The following is a 24,348-nucleotide window of genomic DNA, read 5'->3' on the forward strand; positions in this document are numbered from 1 at the left end:
GAACACTAGGGGTCTAATGACTAATACAATATACTGAATTACCAATATATTGCAGTACATTGAAAACTCATATTACATCCTGTAATAGAAGCACAGTAATGATAGGCCTGGGAGCACTCATTTGGCTGTCATGTAAACAGACTAGCACCCCCAGATGTCATTTCAGGGGATGGCAATCTGAGAGAACATGGCCGTGTCCACTCACTAGTGCTCTTCAGATATGTTGGTCACATCTAAATGGAAAAAGACCCGGCAACTAGAATAACAATGTTGGCGGCTATGGCACTTGCTCAGCTCCTGACGGGTGTCATGTTTACAGTCCCAATATCTGCCATACTATTAACGCCTTAACAATGCAGGGAAGTTTGTATGTTATTGGTTGGTGACTTGTTTCATATTTTCCTTCCCCAGTTTTAGGGCAAGTTGTATTTTTTACTGGTAACAAAGTTTGGTATGTATGACTTTTTGATCACTTTTTATTTTTTGGCCCATACACACTTGGGAATACCTAACATGTTTGTTTATTTTTTTGGTTTATGTTATGTGTTTGTAAATGTAAAGGTGTTTTTTTTCTGCTTATTTTTTTATACTTTATTTTATCTTAAGCTTTTGGAAAAAAATTTAAATACTTTTTACTGTCCCAAGGGGACTTGAACCTGGGAGCTTTGATCCTCAGTGCAATGTACTGCAACACAGTGTATTGCAATACATCACACATCGATTTCTTATGTGTAACAGACCCCACTATTGATCATCTAGTTAATCTGCTGAAACCAGTGTACTTTTCGACTCTGTCCTGGGCCTTGACTGTGCAACACAGCCGAGTTTGGGGAGTAATGTCGCAGTACGGTATTACAGCACCTATAAAGTTACTATTAGCTATACTATTAATTATATGCTCAGTGTGATGTAATAGTATGGTGAGATCAGTAAGGGGTTAAATTGGATGTCTTCTACATGTCAATTTTTTTGATTGCTATTTACAATGAATTAATAAGCTGATATTTAGACAACATTTTATATTTTTCAAAGTGACCTTGACAACAATAAATGATTGCTTCTTAATAGAGATGAGCGAAAACTGTTCGGATCAGCCGTTCCGAACAGCACGCTCCCATAGAAATGAATGGAAGCACCTGGCACGCCGTGCCAGGTGCTTCCATTCATTTCTATGGGAGCGTGCTGTTCAGAACGGCTGATCCGAACAGTGTTCGCTCATCTCTACTTCTTAACCCTGTGGTTGAAATAGCCACTGGGTCACTGCTGTTTTGCACATCTAGAATCAAATGGCAGCGCCCTCGTGCCACAACCCAATGGATGCAACCAAAGGATGGGATTAGTATTTGTCAATGGTAGGCCAGAGACTCAAGCAAACTCCTCCAGTCCACCTCCTGTGGTTCACTACAACCGGCGTTATGGTGCTCTAACTCCAATTCTGATGAATTGTAGGAGGTATGGTTGTTACGTCCATTATTCAGTAGCAATAAGGCAACTATATTCTGCCCATTTAATTGCAGCCACAGTTATCCCATCACTTACAGTAATGTACGTTAGCATTATTAATTAGGGTTATGGTTTGTATAGGGGTACTAATAATGCTATACCTATATCATCTCCAATTGAATTTGCACACAAAAATTGGTTGACATTTTTTATTCACCATGCACATTTTTTTTCTGAGAGTACATTTTAGACATGAATTAGATTCGTTTTTTGCTATTTATTTTATAACACTGGTGCAACATTGCATGAAGGTGAATTTGTGTACAGTATTAATTAAATTACATGTTTGTATATACAATTACCTCTGAACTTAGTAACCCAGCTGGAGTAACCCAAACCTGCCACTGCACAGTGTCCAGTATGCACTGTTGGGTGCTGGCAACAGAGGCTACTGAGGCTACGGGTGATTGATGATATGTATACTCATCTAATATTGATCTCCTATCCTGAGGATAATATAACAATATCAAAAACCCACTGAAGCCCTAAAAAGTCTTTAATCCCTTAAACAGAACCTTTCACCACTTCCACCAATTATGTTAATAGCTGCTCCCCAACAGTGACCGGAATAGGGAACATGGGAACGGGGTTTGTGGGGAGTTGTTTGTGTTAAGAATACCTGCACTAGTAGACCTTAGAATTGGGACCAGGATATTGTTTGTTGGAGGTCCTTTTCTCACTTTTTAATGCACTATAGGGACATGTCCTACTTTTATTTATGAGTTAATAAAAGCTACGTTTTAATATTTTCTTTCGTTGGCGGGGGATCCATTTTTGTCCAATATGACTTCATGGTACTACCACACCCTACATACAAAATAATAGCTGCTCCTCAACTAATTCCGGCACAGTTGGAATTTTCTTTCTAGCATCACAGTTCCCAAGCAACAAGTTCAGTTAATTTTGGCGCCTGATGTGCTATTTAATCTCTGTAATGTCAGAAGGGCAGTGTCAGACAGGGGGTGTGATTCAGAGATCTAATCAGAGGTGTACAGTGTAAGAGGTCAGAATCACATCCCTTGCTTGCTTCCATCTAACACCTCCCTCCTGACAATAAATAGGATAATCACAATGTACTTTTTTTTTTTCCTATCAGTATGTCTTTGTAGAATGGGAGGAAATCCAGTACTGCCAGGTTGCAGTGCTAACCACTGAGCCACCGTGTTGCCCCTAGATGCATGACTTTTTCTTTCATTACAAAAGTAAACAAGAAGACAGCGTCCACCATGTTGTTTACATTAGTGTCAATGGGAACTGACTCAGACTCAGTCTTTTGTCCGTTCGTTGCTGTAATCCTATGACGGATGACAGCAATGGACATTAACAATGGTAGTGTGAACCCAGCCTTAGAGTGCTTCCTAATAATAAATCTGCAAAGTGAAATTAAATTTTTTTGAAGAAATATGCCATTTCAGTGACCAATAGGTTGTGCCCAATTTCTGTCATCGGCATGCAGTCCTAAAATTATCCTGGGTACAAAAATGTTATACATGTAGACATAAACTGCTGTTTGGGAACCCTGCTGGTTGAAGCTATTTCATGTTTCTTGCAGATTTCCCGCAATTTGTCATTTGGTATAGCGTCCCTTAGATCTACCCCAGTTAGGCATTTAGCATGTTGGGGCTTCACGTTGGGTGGAATTCTTACTATTGCAGCTGCCACCACCATCTTCCTGTAATGTCACCATATCACACCATATCATGTCTTATCTTCATCTTCCCCACTGTTTTGTGACTTATCATGGCAATGGGATTCCTCTATGCTTTTCTAACAGATTCCCCCAAGACTAAAAGATGCAGGCACTTTTTAGCATAGAAGGAAGTCAGAAAAAGAGTAAGAAAAAAACTTCTTCCTTCTAAATGTTTGATTTGTTATTGCACCGTTCATGCACCTTCTGATTTATGAATTCTGTGGGGAATAGAAGGAAGGTGTGAGTTTTAGAAATTCAAGGCTCTTGTTAACATACTGTGATACTGTGTTGAAATGGTTTCATGGTTAACTACTAGAGATGAGCGAACAGTAAAATGTTCGAGGTTCGATATTCGTTTCGAGTAGCCCCTCAATATTCGACTACTCGAATCGAATATCGAACCCTATTATAGCCTATGGGGGGAAAATGCTCGTTTCAGGGGTAGGCAACGTTCTATCAAATTATACTTACCAAGTCCACGAGTGAGGGTCGGGCTGGATCCTCCAATAAGTCCTCTCCTTGCAGCGTCCCCGCGGTATCTTCCGGCTCTGAATTCACTCTGCCAGGCATCGGGCCTGGGCAGAGCCGACTGCACATGACCGCACTACAAGCGGACATGCACAGTTGGCTCTGCCAGGCCCGATGCCTGGCAGAGTGAATGAAGAGCCAGAAGACGCCGTGGGGAAGCTGCACGGAGACTTCTAAAGGTAGGAGAAGAACCAGAGTTGATTGGCCAACTGTATAGCATTCGGCCAATCAATGCTGGTTCTGCATCGAACTTTTACATTCGAATAGCGAGTGGTACTCGATCGAGTATGAGTATTTCGAATACCGTAATATTCGATCAATTACCTACTCGATCGAGTACTACTCGCTCATCTCTATTAACTACACTGGAGTTCAGTTAAGTCTGGTCACATTCATATAATATACACAAGCTTTCACTGATATTTCTCTGTGATGGCAGTATACTGTATTTAGCACTTGGGATATCTTTAGTTTCTATATTTTTTATACTTAGTCTGTATACTTGTACTCTGAATACATAACCCATAAAGTAATATTAGATTTATACATTAAAAATCTGTAATATATATAGTTCACATTCCATGCTATTTTGTTGCTTTTCATGCAATTATTTCCCAGACCTGTTCTCAATATATTTCCATAAGTTCCTTACAGCGTTTTTCACCTGCTCATTCCTCAGAGTGTAGATGAATGGATTGAGGAGAGGGGTGATTATTGTGCTCAGGATTACAGACAATTTGTTAAAATTTATACGGGAACTTTTAATAGATCTTAAGCTCATAAATACTGTGCCGATATAGAATATGAACACAACCAAAATATGAGAGGAACAAGTAGTGAATGATTTCCATCTTCCACCTGAAGAGGGTATTTTTAATATTGCTATTATTATATTTAAATAAGATACAATAATTAATATAAGTGACCCAAACACAATCAAAGCAGAAACTAGAAAATTTAATAGATTTAGATATTGGGTGTCTGTACAGGCCAGTTTTAAGAGTTCATCTACGTCACAAAAAAAATGGTTAATTCTGTTGGAGCCACAGAAGCTAAGATGGATGACTAGAACAGTTGGGGCTATGGTGTCCACAAAGGCACAGGCCCAAGATCCCAAAGCGAGATAGAGACAGAGTCTGGGGCTCAATATAGTCATGTAACGTAAAGGATAGCATATAGCCATAAACCTGTCAAAAGACATGACTGTTAGTATTAGTATCTCAGTAGCACCCAAGAAGAAGTAACTGTAGCATTGTATCATGCAGCCAGAATAACTGATAGCACCGCTTCCATTTGCCAGAAGGGAAAGAAACTTTGGTGTGATTGTGGTAGTGAACAATATATCTAAGATAGACAAATTAATGAGGAAAAAATACATTGGCAAATGTAAGTGTCTGTTTGTAGAAATGATGTAAATTATAACACAATTTCCAATCACAGTGATGGAGTAGGCATGCAGAAGAATGGAAAAAAATGTAAATTGTAGAGTTGGAGAATAGTGAAATTCCATGAAGAGAAAACCATCGCTATTGTTAGATAAGACCATAGTTGTAGAATGGAATAGATTTTTAGATCTTTTAATTTTATCTGCTCAAAATAAAATACAAAGGTTAAATTATTAACAAAAGCACATTAATCCATCTGTCTAACTATTTCATATCTATCTATCTATCTATCTATCTATCTATCTATCTATCTATCTGTTAGAATAAAAAAGCAAACATTTTTTCTTTACTTTTAGCTACTTGTTACCTGTTATATTATAGCTATGAAACAATACCTTTACATTTCAACTTCTATTCATGTGCTATGGTTACAAAAGAGTAATACATATAAATGCTACGACAACACAGTATACAGTATATTTCATCAGGGCGGAGGGAATTTATAATGTTTCTTCTGGCAATTATGCTATTTGAGGATGCAACTTTAAGATATGCTGTGCTTGGGGACTTCATCACCTGAGACAGTGTCTAGAGAAGCCTGTAAAAATGGAGAGAAGATTTTCAATGTAAATAACTATTCAATAGGTTATAGTTTGGAAACAGTGTGCTAACCCCAGAATGCTTAAAGGAGTTATTCGGTTTCTAACGTTGATGGCCTATCCTTAGGATAGGTCAACAATATTTGATCTACAGGGGTTCCGACAACTGGGACCCCCGCAGGTCACCGGTGCTGACACAAGGTGGTTTGTGGTACTGTTTATATACAATGAGCCACTGCTGGTTACTTGCTGTACAAACTGTAGTAGTGAGTGTAGGTCCTGCAGTGCACTGAATTCTATAGAGAAGCAGTAATGCAGTATTTAAACTAACTGATACAGTTTGTACGGTGAGTGTGTTGTGCGACTTGTGGTATGTAAACAATACTGTAAACTACGCTGTCTTGGTACCGATGACCTGCAGGGGTGCCAAGTGTCAGACCCACATAGATTTAATATTGATAGCTTATCCTAAGGATTAGCCATTAGTGTTAAAAAATCGGATAACCCCTTTAAAGTATTATCATTTAGCAATATTTAGTACATTATAGTTAACAAACCTTAATTCAGTCCATTTATATTCAGTTATATTCTCTTGTGTTTTATTAGGTGTGGGGGAGCAGGCTCAGCGGTAGCAGCAGCGGACCCAGACAGTCAGAGGCAGGCACACAAAAATCCGGTATAAACAGGTTTTACCCTGTACGTTTATTTGGCAAAACTGGCAAAATTAAACAGGTCTTTACTTCAGGCAAAAACAACAAACAAAGCCACTAACTAAACACAAGTATGCTATCTATACATGAGGCTTGCTCCAGCCACACGGAAAAAAACAAAACAAAACAGAGGTTGTGTTCACACAGGTCTCTCACCAGTGGACAGGCTTTTAGAGACAGGACCCGGCATCTCTTCTCTCCCCCAGGACCTGCCCAGGACTGAGGCCTTGTCAGGCTTTATAGGCTTGTAATGAGGCCCAGCTCCCACCTGTGCTTGAAAGTTCCTTCCTGCTGAAGAACAAGAAATGGCTAAGCTCACAGGTGAGGTTTTTGCTACAGCCCTGTGTTATTCTCTGGGAGAGATATAGCATCCTTCCAGGACTTTAACAGTCACTGTCTCGCATAGGGTAAAATTGTATGAAAAGATACAGGTTTCACTGTATAATTCTATGAATTTTAATTTTCACAAATTCATTAAAGTCCCAGAGGGCCCCATGTGTCCCATATCACGTTACTGATATGGGACGCATGCAGGGTTCCTCTGTCCGCTTGAGAAGTCGGACATCTTCTCTTGCGGACAGGGAAGGACGGGCACGGAGTGCAAAAGAACGCACCCGATGCCCATTCAAGTGAATGGCAGGTGTCACGGACACATCTAGTGTCCGCTCCTAGTGTCCGTGACAGATTTTGAGCGGACACTAGGAGCGGACACTACATGTCGGACACCGACGGTAGTGTGAACGCTCCCTATGGGAGCAGGAATTACGGACAAGGACAATATGTGTCTTTCACAACCCACTAGGGAAATGTTATAATAATTATAACTTTATTTACATAGTGCCAACATATTCCACAGCACTTTATAAATCTGAGGATTCATGAATAGACAATATTTGACAATTCAATATAACAAATATGTATAGTATGGGATCTATTCAGATGTTAATAATTAGAGGCCCAGGGAAGTTGTGGAAAAATAGAACACTCATACTCGCTTCTCCTTACCTCAGATAACTTGTGACTGTCCATCCTGTTTTGTAGTGCTTTTTCCTGGAATTTTACTAGATATGGATAGACTGAGTTATTTCTGCTGCAGTAGCGAAAGTTGCAGCAAATAGTGGCTACAAAAGGAATGTGAAATATAGTCACAGCAAAATCTGAAACAAAAAATGCTGTTTTTCTGTAACATTAAGCTTTAACTTTAGGCTACATTCGCTCAAAAGTTGTGTAAAACTTTCATTTGATGCAGCTTTTTTTGTTGCAGATTTTGCTGTGTTTTTTTTACGCCAAAGCCAGGAGTGGATTGAGCAGAAGGTAGAAGTATATGAACTTCCTTTACATTTTCCATTCCTTTTGTAGCTATTCTTGGCTTTGGCTCAAAAAACACAGCACAATCTTCAACAAAAAAGCTGAGTTTCCTTAACATGGGATCTCAGCCTAAATTAGGAGTGAAAAACATTCATTTTTCACTGCTGTCTCAAACCCGGGGGGCACCTGTTTTCACAAATATCCCAAACATTTCAGTGTATGGAAGGATCCATGAAAATGGCCAAAAATAGGACATGACCTACACAACATGTGAATATGGCAGTGAAATTAATGCGGCTGTGTGATATCTGTTTTTTTAGGGGAATGATAGGTGAGTCGCAACCCATCAACGTATTAAAATTTTTGTGTTAAACTTTAATAAATTTGATAATAAAAGGGGAACAACCCCATATAGGACAACCAAAAACAAAAACCCAACCTAATGTGCATGTGTGATGTCTGTTGCAAAAACAGACGTTACATGGCCAGTTTTCACTGTCATGTGAATGTAGCTTTAGGGTCACGCAATTATTTCCCAGACCTGTTCTTAATATATTTCCACAAGTTCCTTATAGCGTTTTTCACCTGCTCATTCCTCAGAGTGTAGATGAATGGATTGAGGAGAGGGGTGATTATTGTGCTCAGGAGCACAGCCAACTTGTTGAAATCTACACGGGAATTTTTAATAGATCTTAAGCTCATAAATACTGTGCCGACATAGAATATGAACACAACCAAAATATGAGAGGAACAAGTAGTGAATGATTTCCATCTTCCACCTGAAGAAGGTATTTTAATTATCGCAATTATTATATTTAAATAAGATACAATAATTAATATAAGTGACCCAAACACAATCAAAGCAGAAAGCAGGAAATTTAATAGATTTAGATATTGGGTGTCTGTACAGGCCAGTTTTAAGAGTTCATCTACGTCACAAAAAAAATGGTTAATTCTGTTGGAGCCACAGAAGCTAATATGGATGACTAGAACAGTTGGGGCTATGGTGTCCACAAAAGCACAGGCCCAAGATCCCAAAGCGAGATAGAGACAGAGTCTGGGGCTCAATACAGTCATGTAACGTAAAGGATTGCATATAGCCATAAACCTGTCAAAAGACATGACTGCTAGAATTAGTATCTCAGTTTCACCCATGAGGAAGTAACTGTAGCATTGTATCATGCAGCCAGAATAACTGATAGTACCGCTTCCATTTGCCAGGAGGGAAAGGAACTTTGGTGTGATTGTGGTGGTTAGCAACACATCTAAGATAGACAAATTAATGAGGAAAAAATACATTGGCGTATGTAAGTGTTTATTTGTAGAAATGATGAAAACGATGAGAAAATTTCCAATTACGGTGATGGCATAAGTGTTCAGTAGAATAGAAAAAAGTGTCATTTGTAAGACAGAAGAATAGTGAAACTCCATTAACTGAAACCAATCTGTATTGTTCAATATGACCATATTGTTCATACACAACTGGCAAAATTTGAATATCAAGAACTCAGGAGCATGCACTCAGATTAGAGAGCGCTACAGCCTTGGCTCATACTGGAAGAGATAAAGGTTGACTTTATTAAAAGAAGGGTTAACAAAGTAAGCGACCTAGCACTATAATCAGGGCTTCTGTCCAAAAGACATATGCATTGTACTTTCTCCCCGTGTTTGGACAAGTTTCGTCCAGGTACTCTGGTTTCCTTCCTTCCATCAAAGACATACTGATAGGGAATATAGATTGTGAGCACTAATTGGGACAGTGAATTATGACAATATCTGTAAATTGCTGTGGAATATTTTGGTGCTATATCAGCAAATAAATAAAATTATAACGTTGTTCTCAATTACTCAATTTTTACTCTAATACACCAATGAAATGTCACTGTGGTCTAATGATCCTACAGAGAGGCATTGCTAGTAGGGAAATAACAGAAAAAATATAATTGACAGTTTTGTCTAACAAGTTCCCTGTTTTAAATTAAAATCCCTTTGACCATCTTTTATAGTCACATAGTTACATACTTGGGTTGAAAAAAGTTCTAAGTTTTCTGTTCTCCACCTTCAAACCCAAGTTGATCCAGATGAAGGAGAAACCATTTTCTTCGTGGCAGAGACACAATTTCACACAGAATGGAAAATAATCCTTCCTAAGTACTGCTGGTAATCAGACAGATAGCTGAACCCCTGACCACAGAATTTTGCTTCTTCTATATTAGTTGCCTTTCTTGGATGAAAAACTTGTAAAATCTTCCACAGTGTCTCTAAACAGTACAACTAGAAATTCTACTGACCCATTTAAAAGGATGTTATGTACAGGAAATCCCTGACACATTCCAGGTGCAATACCCCTAGTCATAGTGCCTTAGCTGAATAATAATAGTGTACCTCAATAGAGATACCCCCAGAACTAACAGTAGTGTCAAATGGTGTAACAGACTGTAGCAAAATAAATACTATAAGCTTAACCAGTGCCCTCACTGTCTCAAAAAATATCCCTAATGGAAACATTAACCTTCAGTGCTGACCCTAACACAAACATCAAATACTGGGATCCAGGAACTATTCTAAACTGAACAGAAAGCAATCCAGATACAAACGGTGATAAAAAACAAACAAACAAAACAAAACAAAAAAATCCACACACACAAGAACAACTAGGCTCATAAACAAAGTCTGGACTAGAGTAACCACTGGAACAAAATACTCATAACATTCTGTTATGGAATTGCTTCTAAATCAATTCTCAAAACTCTAGAAATTGGCAAATAACAAGGAGCAGTAGGACAAGCTACCTAACTCTCCCAATGCTCTGACTGATAGTCTAAGGCTATCCTGACGTCTTCATCATAGTCTGTCACAAGGCTAGATGGTCTTAGCAAGATGAGCTCCTGGGTAATATCACCAGGAGCTAGTGTAAACAATAAGTGCAACTGCAGACTAAAATCAGCCTAGGGAACAACATAATAATCCAAATCAGAATCAGAAGAATATAATATGTCCAAGCCAAGGTCAAGGTCATTGGTTAGGATCTTTTTTGCACACTGTTTAACAGAGTGGAAGAAGTTTGGGATCTGATGCAAGGAGTAAGCATTCTCCTGATAAGGGTGGAGAAATATTCATAGGTGTTTTGGTCTGTGAGAGAGGCCACTTACACTATGTGATCAAAAGTATCCAGACACCTGGCTGAAAATGACTTACAAGTTCGTGGCGCCCTCCATCGGTAATTGTGGAATTCAATATGGTGTTGGCCCACCCTTAGCCTTGATGACAGCTTCCACTCTCGCAGGAATACGTTCAATCAGGTGCTGGAAGGTTTCTTGGGGAATGGCAGCCCATTCTTTATGGAGTGCTGCACTGAGGAGAGGTATCGATGTAGGTCGGTGAGGCCTGGCACGAAGTCGGCGTTCCAAAACATCCCAAAGGTGTTCTATAGGATTCAAGTCAGGACTCTGTGCAGGCCAGTCCATTACAGAGATGTTGTGTAACCACTCCACCACAGGCTGTGCAGTAAGAACAGGTGCTCGATCATGTTGAAAGATGCAATCGCCATCCCCGAATTGCTCTTCAACAATGGGAAGCAAGAAGGTGTTTAAAACATCAATGTAGGCCTGTGCTGTGATAATGCCACACAAAACAACAAGGGGTACAAGCCCTCTCCATTACCGATGGAGGGCGCCACAAACTTATAAGTCATTTTCAGCCAGGTGTCTGTATTTGAAAACCTCCCCCCCAAATTTTCCCTGCATCTAATTAATAGGGAAATACTTATCACAGCCACTTGAAAAGTGAAATATTTGGAGAATGTGGAACAGTTTGAGAGAATAATACCCACAAGTTAATAATGGTGGATGTTATTACATATATAGCCACTTAGTAACTCCTCCACTTTATTGTAAGCCTGCCCAAACAATACTCATTTGAGTTGTGAAAAAGTGATTGATCTGTAACCTATAAAGTGTATTTGTGTATGATGTTCACCTGAATTGAGGAATTGAATTAACCCCTTTCTGTAATATTTGCATATCATCCTCCTGATGAGCTAAGGTGAAACGCATAGAGGTACATTCTTGAGGAACATTATTTGAAAAATATTACTGTTTCAGTGGGCGACTTTTTTCATTTAAAGTGTGAATTAAGCTCTAAATTTTATCTAAATGAACCAGTAAAAGTTACATTTTAATTACATTACTCTTTCAGTTAAATTTTCATTATTCAAGCCAAGGTCAAGTCTGAGAGTACACAAACAAAGCCAAATCAGTAAGCAAGCAAATATCCAGTAAAACCAAAGTAAGGCCAAAGTAAGAAACCAGGAATAAAGCAAACAAACAGCCAAATACTAAGCACAGGAACCTAGTGAGTAACCTGAGAGCCTTAGTGCAAGCATTCATGATTGGAGAATGGGGCAACACTTTGATGCCTAGACTGTCTGCAGTGAAGTTTCACCTGTTGTCATTCCAACCTATAAACAATGGCTGAGAACAGTGCTGCAGTGAGTAGCATGATGGCTGCAAGAACAATAACAGATCTTAAAGGGGTTTTCCCATCATCTTGTTTCAGCTTTGCCTGCAGTGTCTGTTTCTCAGTTCCCTTTAAGAATCGTAACACAAACTAGAAAAAGTAAGACATAAGATACTAGACTATAACTATCACTTCACTTCATAAAGAGGTTAAGCTATTAGGAAGATGTCCTCAAATTACCCTGAGCCTAGTCAAACTGATAAACTGATCTGTTATTGAACCAAACAATCTAACAGATAGATAATGATAAAACTGCAGATATTTTCAGTTTGTAAAATCAACATTCTACCTCATTTCTTAAGTCACCCTTTATAGATGAGGCATTCTATACTGCAACACCAAAGAGCTTTGTGTTATCTGAAAATACAGAGAAAACCCTGATAATATAGGTTGTACATAATTTCTAAGCAGAATCGGGAGAGTTACAGGGGATGCAGTTGCTACTGGGTCCTTAGGAGGCTACAAAGGTCTCTCTGCCACATACAACATACCCCTATTCTAAATGGAACAAGATTAATTACAGATTTTGCATGAAGGAGAACATTCAAACTACGCCTCTAAGCAGGATGGAAAATACTAGTCCCAGTTCAGACTTCTGGGGTAGTTCACTTATAATATTAGGCCAATCTTAATATAACCTGATTGATAGTTCTTTGAGTATGGTCTTTCTTCACTTTCTTCAGTTAGGGTGCATTCACACTGAGTAAACGCTAGCTTATTTTGTAGAGTAAAATTACACTTGTAAATTTTGCTATCCCATTGACTTCAATGACATTTTACAGGCGTATTTTTACAGGCGTATTTTTTACAGGCGTATTTTTTACAGGCGTATTTTTACACTTGTAAAAAAAATATCATTGAAGTCAATGGGATAGCAAAATTTACAAGTGTAATTTTACTCTACAAAATAAGCTAGCGTTTACTCAGTGTGAATGCACCCTTACATTGTACATTAAAGTGACTTTTTAAAATGCATTGTCCATGCTGTATGTTCAAAAAACAGCAAGTGTCTAGGTTATGCAATGTACATGTAAAACTAGAATTGTTGTGGTTTCCATGAAATATCAGTGGAAGAGAATATTTGTGAATTAAAGGTAACCCTACGAGATGTGTAAGACTAAGCAAGACTTACAAATGCTTGGAAATTGCAATGCAACCCAGTGTATGCTTAATAAAGACAGACAGAATTTATAAGGTTTCTTCTACTGTAGCGATTCTGTTGTTTGAGATGTATGCTGTACTATGGGATTTTATCTCGTGGGACACAATTTGGTGATGCCTGTTTGTAAAGAAGATTGGGGTAGAGTCTCAATGGGAATAAGTAGCTATTACATAGGTAATAGTTTACTCAGTGATTTAACCCCACAATATTCAGATTATTTCTGTCCTAAAACACAAACACATCAGTGATTTTATGCATATAATAGCTTGATAGTCGAACCTTAATTCTTTTTTTACAGTAATTTTTATTTTGAGGTAAGTTGTAGAAAAGGTTTTATATTTTATATATATATTTTTTTATAAATTTTAAGCTTCACAGATTCACTGTAAATGAATTCTTAAGATTTAATAGAACATTTTTTCAGTAAGTTTGATTGATAATATGTTTAGAATGGGACCTTACGGGATGACAGTAAGTATGGTTTTGTTTGGAATGAGCAGTCTATTATTTTATTATTTTATGTAAAGTAGTGATCTGCAGATTAGGGCTCGTTCACATCTGCACCCTGGGTCTCCGTTTATACAGGAAACTGGGCAGGAAACGGAAACCTGTAGGCATTTTTCAAACCCATTAATTTGAACGGGTTTGAAAAGTGTCCAGCCGTGAGCTCCGGTGAGCGTTTTATGTTCTCCGTGGCAAAACCGTTTTTTTTTAACTGGACACAAAGTCGGACATGCAGGATTTTGTGTCCGGTTTAAAAAAACGGTTTTGCCGTGGAGAGCACTCACGGCCGGACCCGGTCTAACAGGTTACCGTCTTCTGCCGGCAGAAGACGGAAACCTGCGTACGGACACGGAATGCTGGTGTGAACCCAGCGTAAGTTGTCCATCTGGACACTGATCAGTATTCTATATGAAGTAAACCCTGAAATCGGCAGTATTATATACTGCTAGAAAGCTGAACTCAGCGTGCTGTCATCTTCTCGAGTATACGCCTGTGTGCCAGAGATATTGGTGCTGTTTAGCTTTTGTACCGATATCCCTCCATTATCAGATTGGCAGGCTTTACAGACTTTAGCGTTATCGATGGGCTTTGAGGAATGCTCCTTAACAGTTAAGGCCATGGAAGAGTCCAGTAATGGCAACTTTATAGCAATAAATAATACCATCGATGTCAGAGGATGTGGTCCTCTTTAACCCATTCCCAACATCAGACGGTACTATTACAGTTGATATTGAGTATTTAAATATGGTGGCCGCTCAGGAGCTGAGTTGTCGCTGTCACCATTTGGTCTCTGCTGCACTATACAGCAAGGACCCAACACTAACACCAAAGCTGACCAAGGCACCATTTTCCTGTCTTTTCTATGCTGCTCTTTGCAGCCTATAATAGAAATGTCAGTAATATGCAATGTATGGCAATTTATTAATATTTTAATGCATTGCATTAGTGATCAGACCACTAGGTGGTCTAATAATTACAATTAAAAAAAAAGTAAAAAAAAAAAAATTAAAAAAAGGAAAAAAATAAAATTTCCCTAAAACACATATACCAGTAAGTATGTAAATACTGTGAAACACATACACAGTGTCTGTGTCTGAAAATACTTGGTCTACAAATTTTTTAAATAAAATTCTCCAGAACGGTGATCGCCATAGTGGGGGAAAAAATGAAGAGTTGAACTGATGTTTTTTCACAGTTTCTCCTCAAAAAATTTAATAAAAAGATAAAATACCCTATTACAATGTTACGATGTCAGAATATAATGACCCTAAATGTTTGGATTTTTTAAAGGAGATAAAATGGAAGTAAAACTATATAAATTTGGTATCCCTAGAATGTAGGTGACCTGCACAGTGAACACTATAAAAAGGTGCCCGTGAAATAGTCGTTCAAATGCACTTTTTCTCCAATATCACTCAATTCAGATTTTTTTTCCAGATTACCATTACATTGTACAGCATATACAATTTCATTGTGAAGAACAATTTGTCCCACAAACATTAAGCCCAATTATGACTCTGTGAACGAAAAAATAAGAAAGTTATGGAGTTTGGAAGGCTTGGGGTTGAAAATGAAAGTAAAAAAAGCCTGTGATGGAAAGGGGGTTAAAGAGGACCTTTCACGTGTCCTGGCACCGGTAGTATTTTATACTGCTAAAAAGCTATATTGTGTATCCATACATTTTATTTTAGCAACCAAAATCCATAACCTTAAATTGGTTTAAACTTCATTTACCAAATCTCCAACCATGATTCCAGCTTCTTTAGATCCCCGTAGTGTTTTACTATCCTCCTCAGTTTTAATTATAGAGTTTAGTGTCATCTGCAAATATGGACACTCTGCTCTGTAAAAACTCTACCAGGACATTAATAAACATAATAAAATGGAGAAGACCCAATACTGACCCCTGTGGTACCCAACTGGTGATTGTGACCTAGTCTGAGTATTTTCCTTTAACAACCACCCTCTATTTCTTATCCCTGAGCCAGTTGTAGCCCAAATACATATATTTTACTCCAGTCCCAACATTCTCACTTTGTATAGCAACCTTTTATGTGGTACAATATCAAAATCCTTTAAAATAACATGTGCACTGAAATACCCATGTCCAGTCTAGACCTGACCTCCTCATAGATCAGCAGAAACCCATGTTGATTGGTTGTTATAAGTTGTCTTCATTGAGATATTCCAGGATAACATCTCTTAGTAAACCTTCAAGTATTTTAACCATCCCAAAGGTTAGGCTTACTGGTCTATAGTTTTCGGGATTACTTTTGGACCCCTAGTGAACTAACTGTACAGAATGAACTATTGAACTAATATGCTATGAGAATGAATAATAAAAGACTAGTTAGATCAGATGCATATGGCCGAGCAAAGCAGTGAAAGGCAGTTCGGCAGCACCCATCATATTTAGCACTGAGTTGAAGGCAGCAATACTGGATCTGTAGACTAATAAGCGAGTTATATGACGCTACACACACACTCACTGCTCTTCTACTTTAGCTTCCACCATTAGGAACTAAAAAGTAAGTGGCCAGTGCGTCTGTCTGTCTGTCAGGAGATTTCCTGTATCACTCACTTTCTGACTCTGAACTAATTTTTCCATAAATGTAAACTCAATTAGTTATTTCACTTTGAAGATTCTTTTCTAGCTGACTATTCATGAATAGAGATAAGCGAACACTATTTGAAACAGCCGTTTCAAATAGCATGCTCCCATAGAAATGAATGGAAGCGGCCGGCACGCAGACTTTGCTGCCAGCCGGCCGCTTAACCCCCCGCGTGCCGGCTATGTCCGTTCATTTATATGGGAGCGTGCTATTCGAAATGGCTGTTTTGAATAGTGTTCGCTCATCTCTATTCATGAAATACTTGTCTCTACTTTTTTTTACTTGACATTACAATAAAAACCTCGTCAATGTCCTTCAGTGGTTCCTTGTGATGGCAGTATGCTGCGAATGGAGGGACCTGTTCTCAATATATGTCCACAAGTTCCTTACAGCGTTTTTCACCTGCTCATTCCTCAGAGTGTAGATGAATGGATTGAGGAGAGGGGTGATCATTGTGTTCAGAATTACAGCCAATTTGTTAAAATCTACACGGGAGCTTTTAACAGATCTTAAGCTCATAAATACTGTGCCGACATAGAATATGAACACAACCAAAATATGAGAGGAACAAGTTGTGAATGATTTCCATCTTCCATCTGCTGAACGTATTTTTAATATTGCTATTATTATATTTAAATAAGATACAATAATTAATATAAGTGACCCAAACACAATCAAAGCAGAAAGCAGGAAATTTAATAGATTTAGATATTGGGTGTCTGTACAGGCCAGTTTTAAGAGTTCATCTACATCACAAAAAAAATGGTTAATTCTGTTGGAGCCACAGAAGCTAAGATGGACAACTAGAACAGTTGGGGCTATAGTGTCCACAAAGGCACAGGCCCAAGATCCCAAAGCGAGATAGAGACAGAGTCTGGGGCTCAATACAGTCATGTAACGTAAAGGATAGCATATAGCCATAAACCTGTCAAATGACATGACTGCTAGAATTAATATGTCAGTTTCACCCATGAGGAAGTAACTGTAGCATTGTATCATGCAGCCAGAATAACTGATAGTACCGCTTCCATTTGCCAGGAGGGAAAGGAACTTTGGTGTGATTGTGCTGGTTAGCAACACATCTAAGATAGACAAATTAATGAGGAAAAAATACATTGGCGTATGTAAGTGTTTATTTACAGAAATGATGAAAATAATGACACAATTTCCAATTATTGTTACAGAATAAGTGCTCAGAAGAACAGAAAAAAATGTAATTCGTAAGACAGGAGGATAGTGAAACTCCATTAACTGAAACCAATCTGTTTTGTTAAATATGACCATATTGGTTTTAGGGCTCTTTTACTGTCCTCTGCTTAAGAGAAAATATTTCATTAATAGTATTAACAAATATACAGACACATCTAAGTATCTATATAGCTGGTAACTCATGAATATCAGCACGCGCACACATTAGGGTCCATTCACACGGAGGAAAATGGTGAGGAGTTTGGTGTGGAATTTTCCACTAGTGGAAAAAAAAGCTAGCAGAACCCATTCAAATCAATAGGAGGCTTTTTTTTTTACAGCGTGTAAAATTCCACACCAAATTCCTCACCATTTTCCTCCATGTGAATGGTCCCTATATTTAGACTACAGAGTCCAGCAAGCAGCAATGTGAATTTACAATGGGTGGTCAGGAAGCATATCAATTAAAATGCCTACAATCACATAACTTTTCTTAGTTACATAGCTGTATACAGTTAGTGGGTTGAAAAAAGATCTTGATTTATCGAGGTTTCTGTAGTACACCCAAAAACACAAGTTGACTTAGAGGAAGGTAAAACCATCTTAAAAGCAGAGTTATAACTTGACAAAAAGTTAAAAAATTCCTTACTGAGGTCTGCTGCCATTTGGATAAACCCTTGGATCAGCATTCACCATTAGTACCAGTATATTGTGTATATTGTGGTTTATTAGGAAGATATTTCACCCTTTTTAAAACTCAACACCCTTTGTGATCCTGTGGAGCCATGTTCCATAACTGTATGTTCTATAACTGTAAGCAGTGGCCTAGTGTTAGATAATTCTGCAGAACAAATACATTATTACATAAGAACCATTTACAGCTGTATCTCTTCTCTAAATACATTGAGTTGTCATAACTAGAGATGAGCGAGTAGTATTCGATCGAATACTACTAGGGTTGAGCGATCAGGATCAGAAAAGATCGGATTACGATCGGCGATCGAGTAAATTTCACAATCGCGATCGGAACTCCGATCCCGATCTTTTTAGGTGGGATCGAGGTCGGAGGTTATTTCCCACAATGCTTTGCTACTGACCAAGCATTGTGGGAAAAGCTAATAATGTTAGTTAGCTAACATCTCTAGTAGCTAACATTTACCTGCACAGATTGCTGCCGCTCCCTGCTGTTCTCACTCCTCTTCTTGCCTCACTGCCCCTGCTCTCAGGTCAATGTTACAGACTCATGTCTCCCCGCCCTGTACCCGCCCACACTCTCCTAAGCCACAAGCCCCACCTTCTTCCTAGGTCTGTAACACTAACCTGGGAGGCAGGGGCAGCAAGGCGAGAAGAGGAGCGAGAACAGCGTGGAGCGGCAGCAGCAGCGATCTGTGCAAGTAAGTGGACACCAGGGGGGACTAACTAACCAGAAGATTTTTTTTAATCACTACACATCGTGGAGTCTAAAAATTAAAGTGTTCAATTTTTGGACTCCATGCTGTGTAGTGAATAGGATCGTTTTTAAAATCTGATCTTCGATTATTAAAAAAATCCCATTAACTTGCATTAGGATCGGAATTGGGATCGGGTTCGAATGGAAAATGATCGGAAATCGGATTTTAAAAACGATCCTGAAATCTCAAGATCGGCTCAACCCTACATACTACTCGCTCATCTCTAGTCATCACCTTTATAACTGAGATTTCCCATATCACATATTACTTTGGTTGCCCTTCTCTGAACTGTCCTCAGCTTGGCTGATTCTTTAAGGAGTGATTCACAAAACTAGAAGGTGTGGGGGAGAGTATAATAATATTTTCTTCTCTAGAAGTAATGTCTTTTCTTATATATGATTTGTTTGCTTTCGATGCAAAAACTGGCATGCTATAATTTACGTATTATATCACTAACTCCCGAATCCTTTTACTTTGTAGACTAACTCAATAGTGATCCATTCAGAGTATAAATACAAGGTTTATCTTGTGACCCAAAATGTATAACCTTACACATAACTGTAATGGCAATGGCTTGACCCTGAATGTCAGATATGAACTTCACCTACAGAAGTAGCCTTTCCTGGGTAATAACAATATCTACCACTTATCAGATACCCCCAGAACTAACAACAGGATCAAATGTTGTAACAGCCATTCACTAGCAAAAGGAATATAATGAAGTATTTATCATCACTACAGGTTGAAGAAATTGTCACTTACCAATAGATTAAAACTCAACATTCACTCACATTATAGCTCATTTTCATTTTGCTGCCCATTTGGCTATTTCATACAGGTGGTCCTATAGGGATTAAGTATTTTGTACTACAACACCGCAGAGTTTTGTGTCATCTACAAATAGAAAGAAACCCTAGAACAGAGATCACCGACTTCTGGCAGTCCAGTAGCTGTGGAATAACAACTCCCAACATTCTCTATTCACTTCTATGGGTCGCTTCAAGAAAAGCAGAGCAAGTATTCATATTGTGACGTGTCAGTCTACACCAGCTTGAATGCCAATGGTTGCCTAGGTCTACTCTAGAAATACATACATATGCATAATTTATAAACAGAATAGAGCAGTTTGGTCCTAGTACAGACCATATTCAGAGTATCAATATTAAGAAGACTTTGCAGTACGTGCAAAAGGCAGCAAATATCTGGGATATGCTGTATTATTTTCATTGCAGCTTGCCAAATACAATGTATATGACATCAATGTAGAAAAAGAGAAAAAAAACAGCATGTACAAATATAATTGTGATTTCTATAAAATATTATTGGGAGTGAATATGTGTGAATGAATCAGAACCCTCTGAATAAATAAATATAAAATGCCATAAGTATCAAAAAGTATCTTTAAGGGCTCGTTCACATCAGCGTTGTGGTCTCCGTTGTGCAGGTTTCCGTTTCCTGCATAAAACAGAGCAGGATACGGAAACCTGCAGGAGTCTTTCTCACCCTTTCATTTGAATGGGTGAGAGAGATGTCCGGCTGTGAGAGGCGGTGAGCGTTTTGCGCTCTCCGCCGCGAAACCGGGTTTTTTAATCCGGACACAGAATCGGACATGCAGTACTCTGCGTCCGGATTAAAAAATCCGGATTCGCGGCGGAGAGCATAAAACGCTCACTGCCGCTCACAGCCGGACCCGATCTGTGCTTTGCGTCTTCTGGCATGCAGAAGACGGAAAGCACAGAACGGAAAGAAGAACGCAGGTGTGAACCTAGCATAAATAGCATCTGTTTTTCCAATACTGTGCGTAGAAATGGAAACTTACAACTGCTTGGAAAAATGTGATCCAACCCAGTGTACGTTTTATATAAACAGATAGAATCGGTAATGTTTTGTCTTGCGATTGTTTGGGAGATGTATGCTGTACTAGGGGATTTTATCTCCTGGGACATAATCTGGTAATGTCAGTATGTAAACAGGATAAGACACTCAAAGGGAATAAGTAACTATTAAATAGGTAATAGCTTACAGTAAGTTAACCCCATAATACTCAGTGTTCTGTTCCTAAATGACCAAACACTTTTCAGCAATTTTGTGTACATAATGTATATGCAGTCCAAAGTTAATTCCTTACTTTATGGTAATTTATATGGAGGTAATTTGTACAAAAAAAAAAATAAAAATCAATGTAGAGGTAGACACATCACTTTGTCCCGAACTAGATTGACACTAAGCCCTGGAGTGGTGAAACACATTGAGGTGGGCGTATAGGTATATTAGCAATGGCGTACCAGCATGGGATCCTGTGAGCATTACATCATGGCATCAGGTACTTGATCTATTGGCCAACATATGGAGCATTCCTATTGGCATCAACTAGATTGGGCGACATTTAGTGTTTGTCATTGATGTATTGAAGTGTAATGTATGATGATGGCAGAAGTATATATATATATACCACTATGTGTATACCACTAAGAGGGTGGTCTGATGACGTTTAGATTGCCACTACTGATATATGCTGGATATCTATATATTTTGCTTACATTGTTTGTACTTCTAGTGGGAATCTCAGTGTTTTCTGGGTAATGGCAACTACCATTTTGCCGTTTGCCATTTTAACTGTTAAATGTTGTTGTATGAATATCTAAAAATTAATTAAATAGTATTATATTTTTATAGTTCACTTATTTTGTGATACCTGACTTTGACCATTTGTTGTGATAGTATCAGTTTTGTGGAGTATAAAAGCTTGTGCATTGGTTCTCGGCCTTTAGTTACCAACTGTAATTGAGGACATACAACTAGACCCATTATCTATCTAACTACATCATGGGCTAAAACAGCACTGAAAAATAAATAGGAATTCCAGAAGAACTTCAAGGAATTACACAGACAAATTAGTGCTAGAATTCAATAGTGATAACACAGAATCACATAGACATAGTGACTGGAGGAATTTGTGCTTCTGCTGCTTATACAGACAGACAGTTAACCATTTCATTGTGTATGATATGATTTTGTCCGTCTGTTGTGCAATAGAGCAGTTTCATCTCTATACACATTCTTTAACATATTTTTTATTGACAAAACATGTTTGTGAAAAATGTTTTGTTAAAACTTTTTGGGAAAAATGTTTACATTTTTCATTAATTATATATTACTAACAAAGCACAGATTATGTTTGTGCAAATTTGAAAAAATATCCATTATACAAGCAAATACAGAGTTGTTTTTTCTGCTCTGGTGACCAAATACAAGGTGTGACAGTGCGTTGTTGTGAATCAGAAAAAAATATTTATTGCTTCTTGGTATGCTCAACTGTATGCTCATACAATGCTCGTACAGCCTACACTAACCTAAAAAAAATTATCTCCTTTATTTCAGTACTTTTTTGGTGTGTTCACCCAATATATAGTCTAGCCTGTGCAAACCTGAAGAAAATTTTTTTGTAATTTCAAGGGTTGTTATTTTTAACTCAGGTGAAAAAATTCAGTGTGATTGTTAATCTGAAAATAATATTCATTGCTTAAGTGTTTGTACAACTGTGCAAAAAATACATACACAGTACTGAATCCCTCTGCTAATCTAAAAAAAAAAAAAAAATACAATAGCAATGCCAGAATTTGTGCCAAATTGCCAACCAGTCAAAATAATTCACCACTGCATGCAGCTAAAAGAATGACTGAAAAAAAAAAACAGGGCAGAGGACAGACATAAGGAGGGGGATGAACACTTGCAAAGACTAACAATAGGAATTAGAGATGAGCAAGTACTGTTCGGATCAGCCGATCCGAACAGCACGCTCGCATAGAAATGAATGGATGTAGCCGTCACGCCCCCCGCGGACGGCCGCCGTCAAAGCGGAAGTACCAGGTGCATCCATTCATTTCTATGGAGCGTGCTGTTCGGATCGGCTGATCCGAACAGTACTCGCTCATCTCTAATAGGAATGACACCACCAGTGGCCACAGGATTGTTGTACTTCCTGAGAATGAAGATGAAGTTTTTGATTAATTAGCTGGCACTAGAGATGAGCGAACACTAAAATGTTTGAGGTTCGAAATTCGATTTGAACAGCCGCTCACTGTTCGTGTGTTCGAACAGGTTTCGAACCCCATTATAGTCTATGGGGAACATATACTCGTTAAGGGGGAAACCCAAATCCGTGTCTGGAGGGTCACCAAGTCCACTATGACACCCCAGGAAATGATGCCAACACCTCTGGAATACAACTGGGACAGCAGGGGAAGCATGTCTGGGGGCATCTAACACACCAAAGACCCTCTATTACCCCAACATCACAGCCTAACAACTACACACTTTCCACATTCAAAAAAAACTCTATCAAAGTGGGAAAATACCTGGAAACCTTCTTTACTCCCCAAATGGATGGACACAAACCCCAATTTAAGCTCAACAAACAGTAACAACCACCCCTTTAAACCATGACAACCACAGATGGAATAGGCAATGAGAAATCCTTTAGTCCTCACCCACAACTGTCAGTGTGTGTGTGTGTGTGTGTGTGTGTGTGTGTGTGATGTGGTAAGACCTTCCAAAATTGACTTTTCTAGCCCTTAACATGAGCCCTTCCAAACAAAGTTACAGGACCTTAAGCTAAGCTAACAGCAGCAGAGATTGAGGCCCTTGGCATGAGTAGAGCCTTGTACCAGCAGTGTTTTTGGCCCTTAGGGTGAGTTGAGCCTTGTACCAGCGTGTGTCCCTTAACATCAGGCGGGCCCTAAGTTCTGCGTTTTGCACAAAAGTTCCACATTAACTAGGCTGAATGGTACAAACCTTAGTAGGCCCGAGAACCAGGAACAGGTCTTGCAATGGCTGTCGGATAACGCTTAAAGCACATTGTCCACCAGCCAGTCAGCCTCTACCTCCTCTTACCCAACAGTCTTGTCCTCCTTCCACCCAAAATTCCCAATCTTCCCAGAACAATAACTCCAACTGTCCATGCTCCCCAGAGCTGTTCTACCTTCCTTTGACTGTACCGCAACCTGCCCCTCCATTTCGCGATTCCACGGACCTAACAGATGAGTATCTGTATCCAGATGCTCAAACACTAGAGTCTCCTCCATCTCCGGTCGATTTGGTGGCGGATGACCAGCAACCCACCCTCATCGACGACGAAGAGATGCAGTTGCTGTCAGGGCAGCCAGTTGACATGCGCATTGTGCAGGAGGA

General features: G+C 38.8%; 3 protein-coding genes across 3 annotated transcripts; all 3 read right to left on the reverse strand.

Annotated features, from left to right (window-relative positions):
* Window positions 1–313: 313 nt before the first annotated feature.
* Window positions 314–6,786, reverse strand: LOC142204589 (olfactory receptor 6F1-like). Its single transcript, XM_075275930.1, has 3 exons — window positions 6,684–6,786; window positions 4,369–5,308; window positions 314–434 (listed from the first exon to the last, which is right to left on the reverse strand). The coding sequence occupies exons 1-3, from the start codon at window positions 6,784–6,786 to the stop codon at window positions 314–316; spliced, it is 1,164 nt and encodes a 387-aa protein (XP_075132031.1).
* A 1,465-nt stretch (window positions 6,787–8,251) lies between these two features.
* On the reverse strand, window positions 8,252–9,190 carry LOC142204693 (olfactory receptor 6M1-like). The gene has a single exon (XM_075276037.1). It carries the CDS (start codon window positions 9,188–9,190, stop codon window positions 8,252–8,254), a length of 939 nt encoding a protein of 312 aa, XP_075132138.1.
* Window positions 9,191–16,834: 7,644 nt separating this feature from the next.
* On the reverse strand, window positions 16,835–17,803 carry LOC142204788 (olfactory receptor 6M1-like). Its single transcript, XM_075276148.1, has one exon. It carries the CDS (start codon window positions 17,801–17,803, stop codon window positions 16,835–16,837), a length of 969 nt encoding a protein of 322 aa, XP_075132249.1.
* Window positions 17,804–24,348: the final 6,545 nt, after the last annotated feature.

This window comes from Leptodactylus fuscus, chromosome 1 (genome assembly GCF_031893055.1).
Source record: "Leptodactylus fuscus isolate aLepFus1 chromosome 1, aLepFus1.hap2, whole genome shotgun sequence".
Lineage (NCBI taxonomy): Eukaryota > Metazoa > Chordata > Amphibia > Anura > Leptodactylidae > Leptodactylus > Leptodactylus fuscus.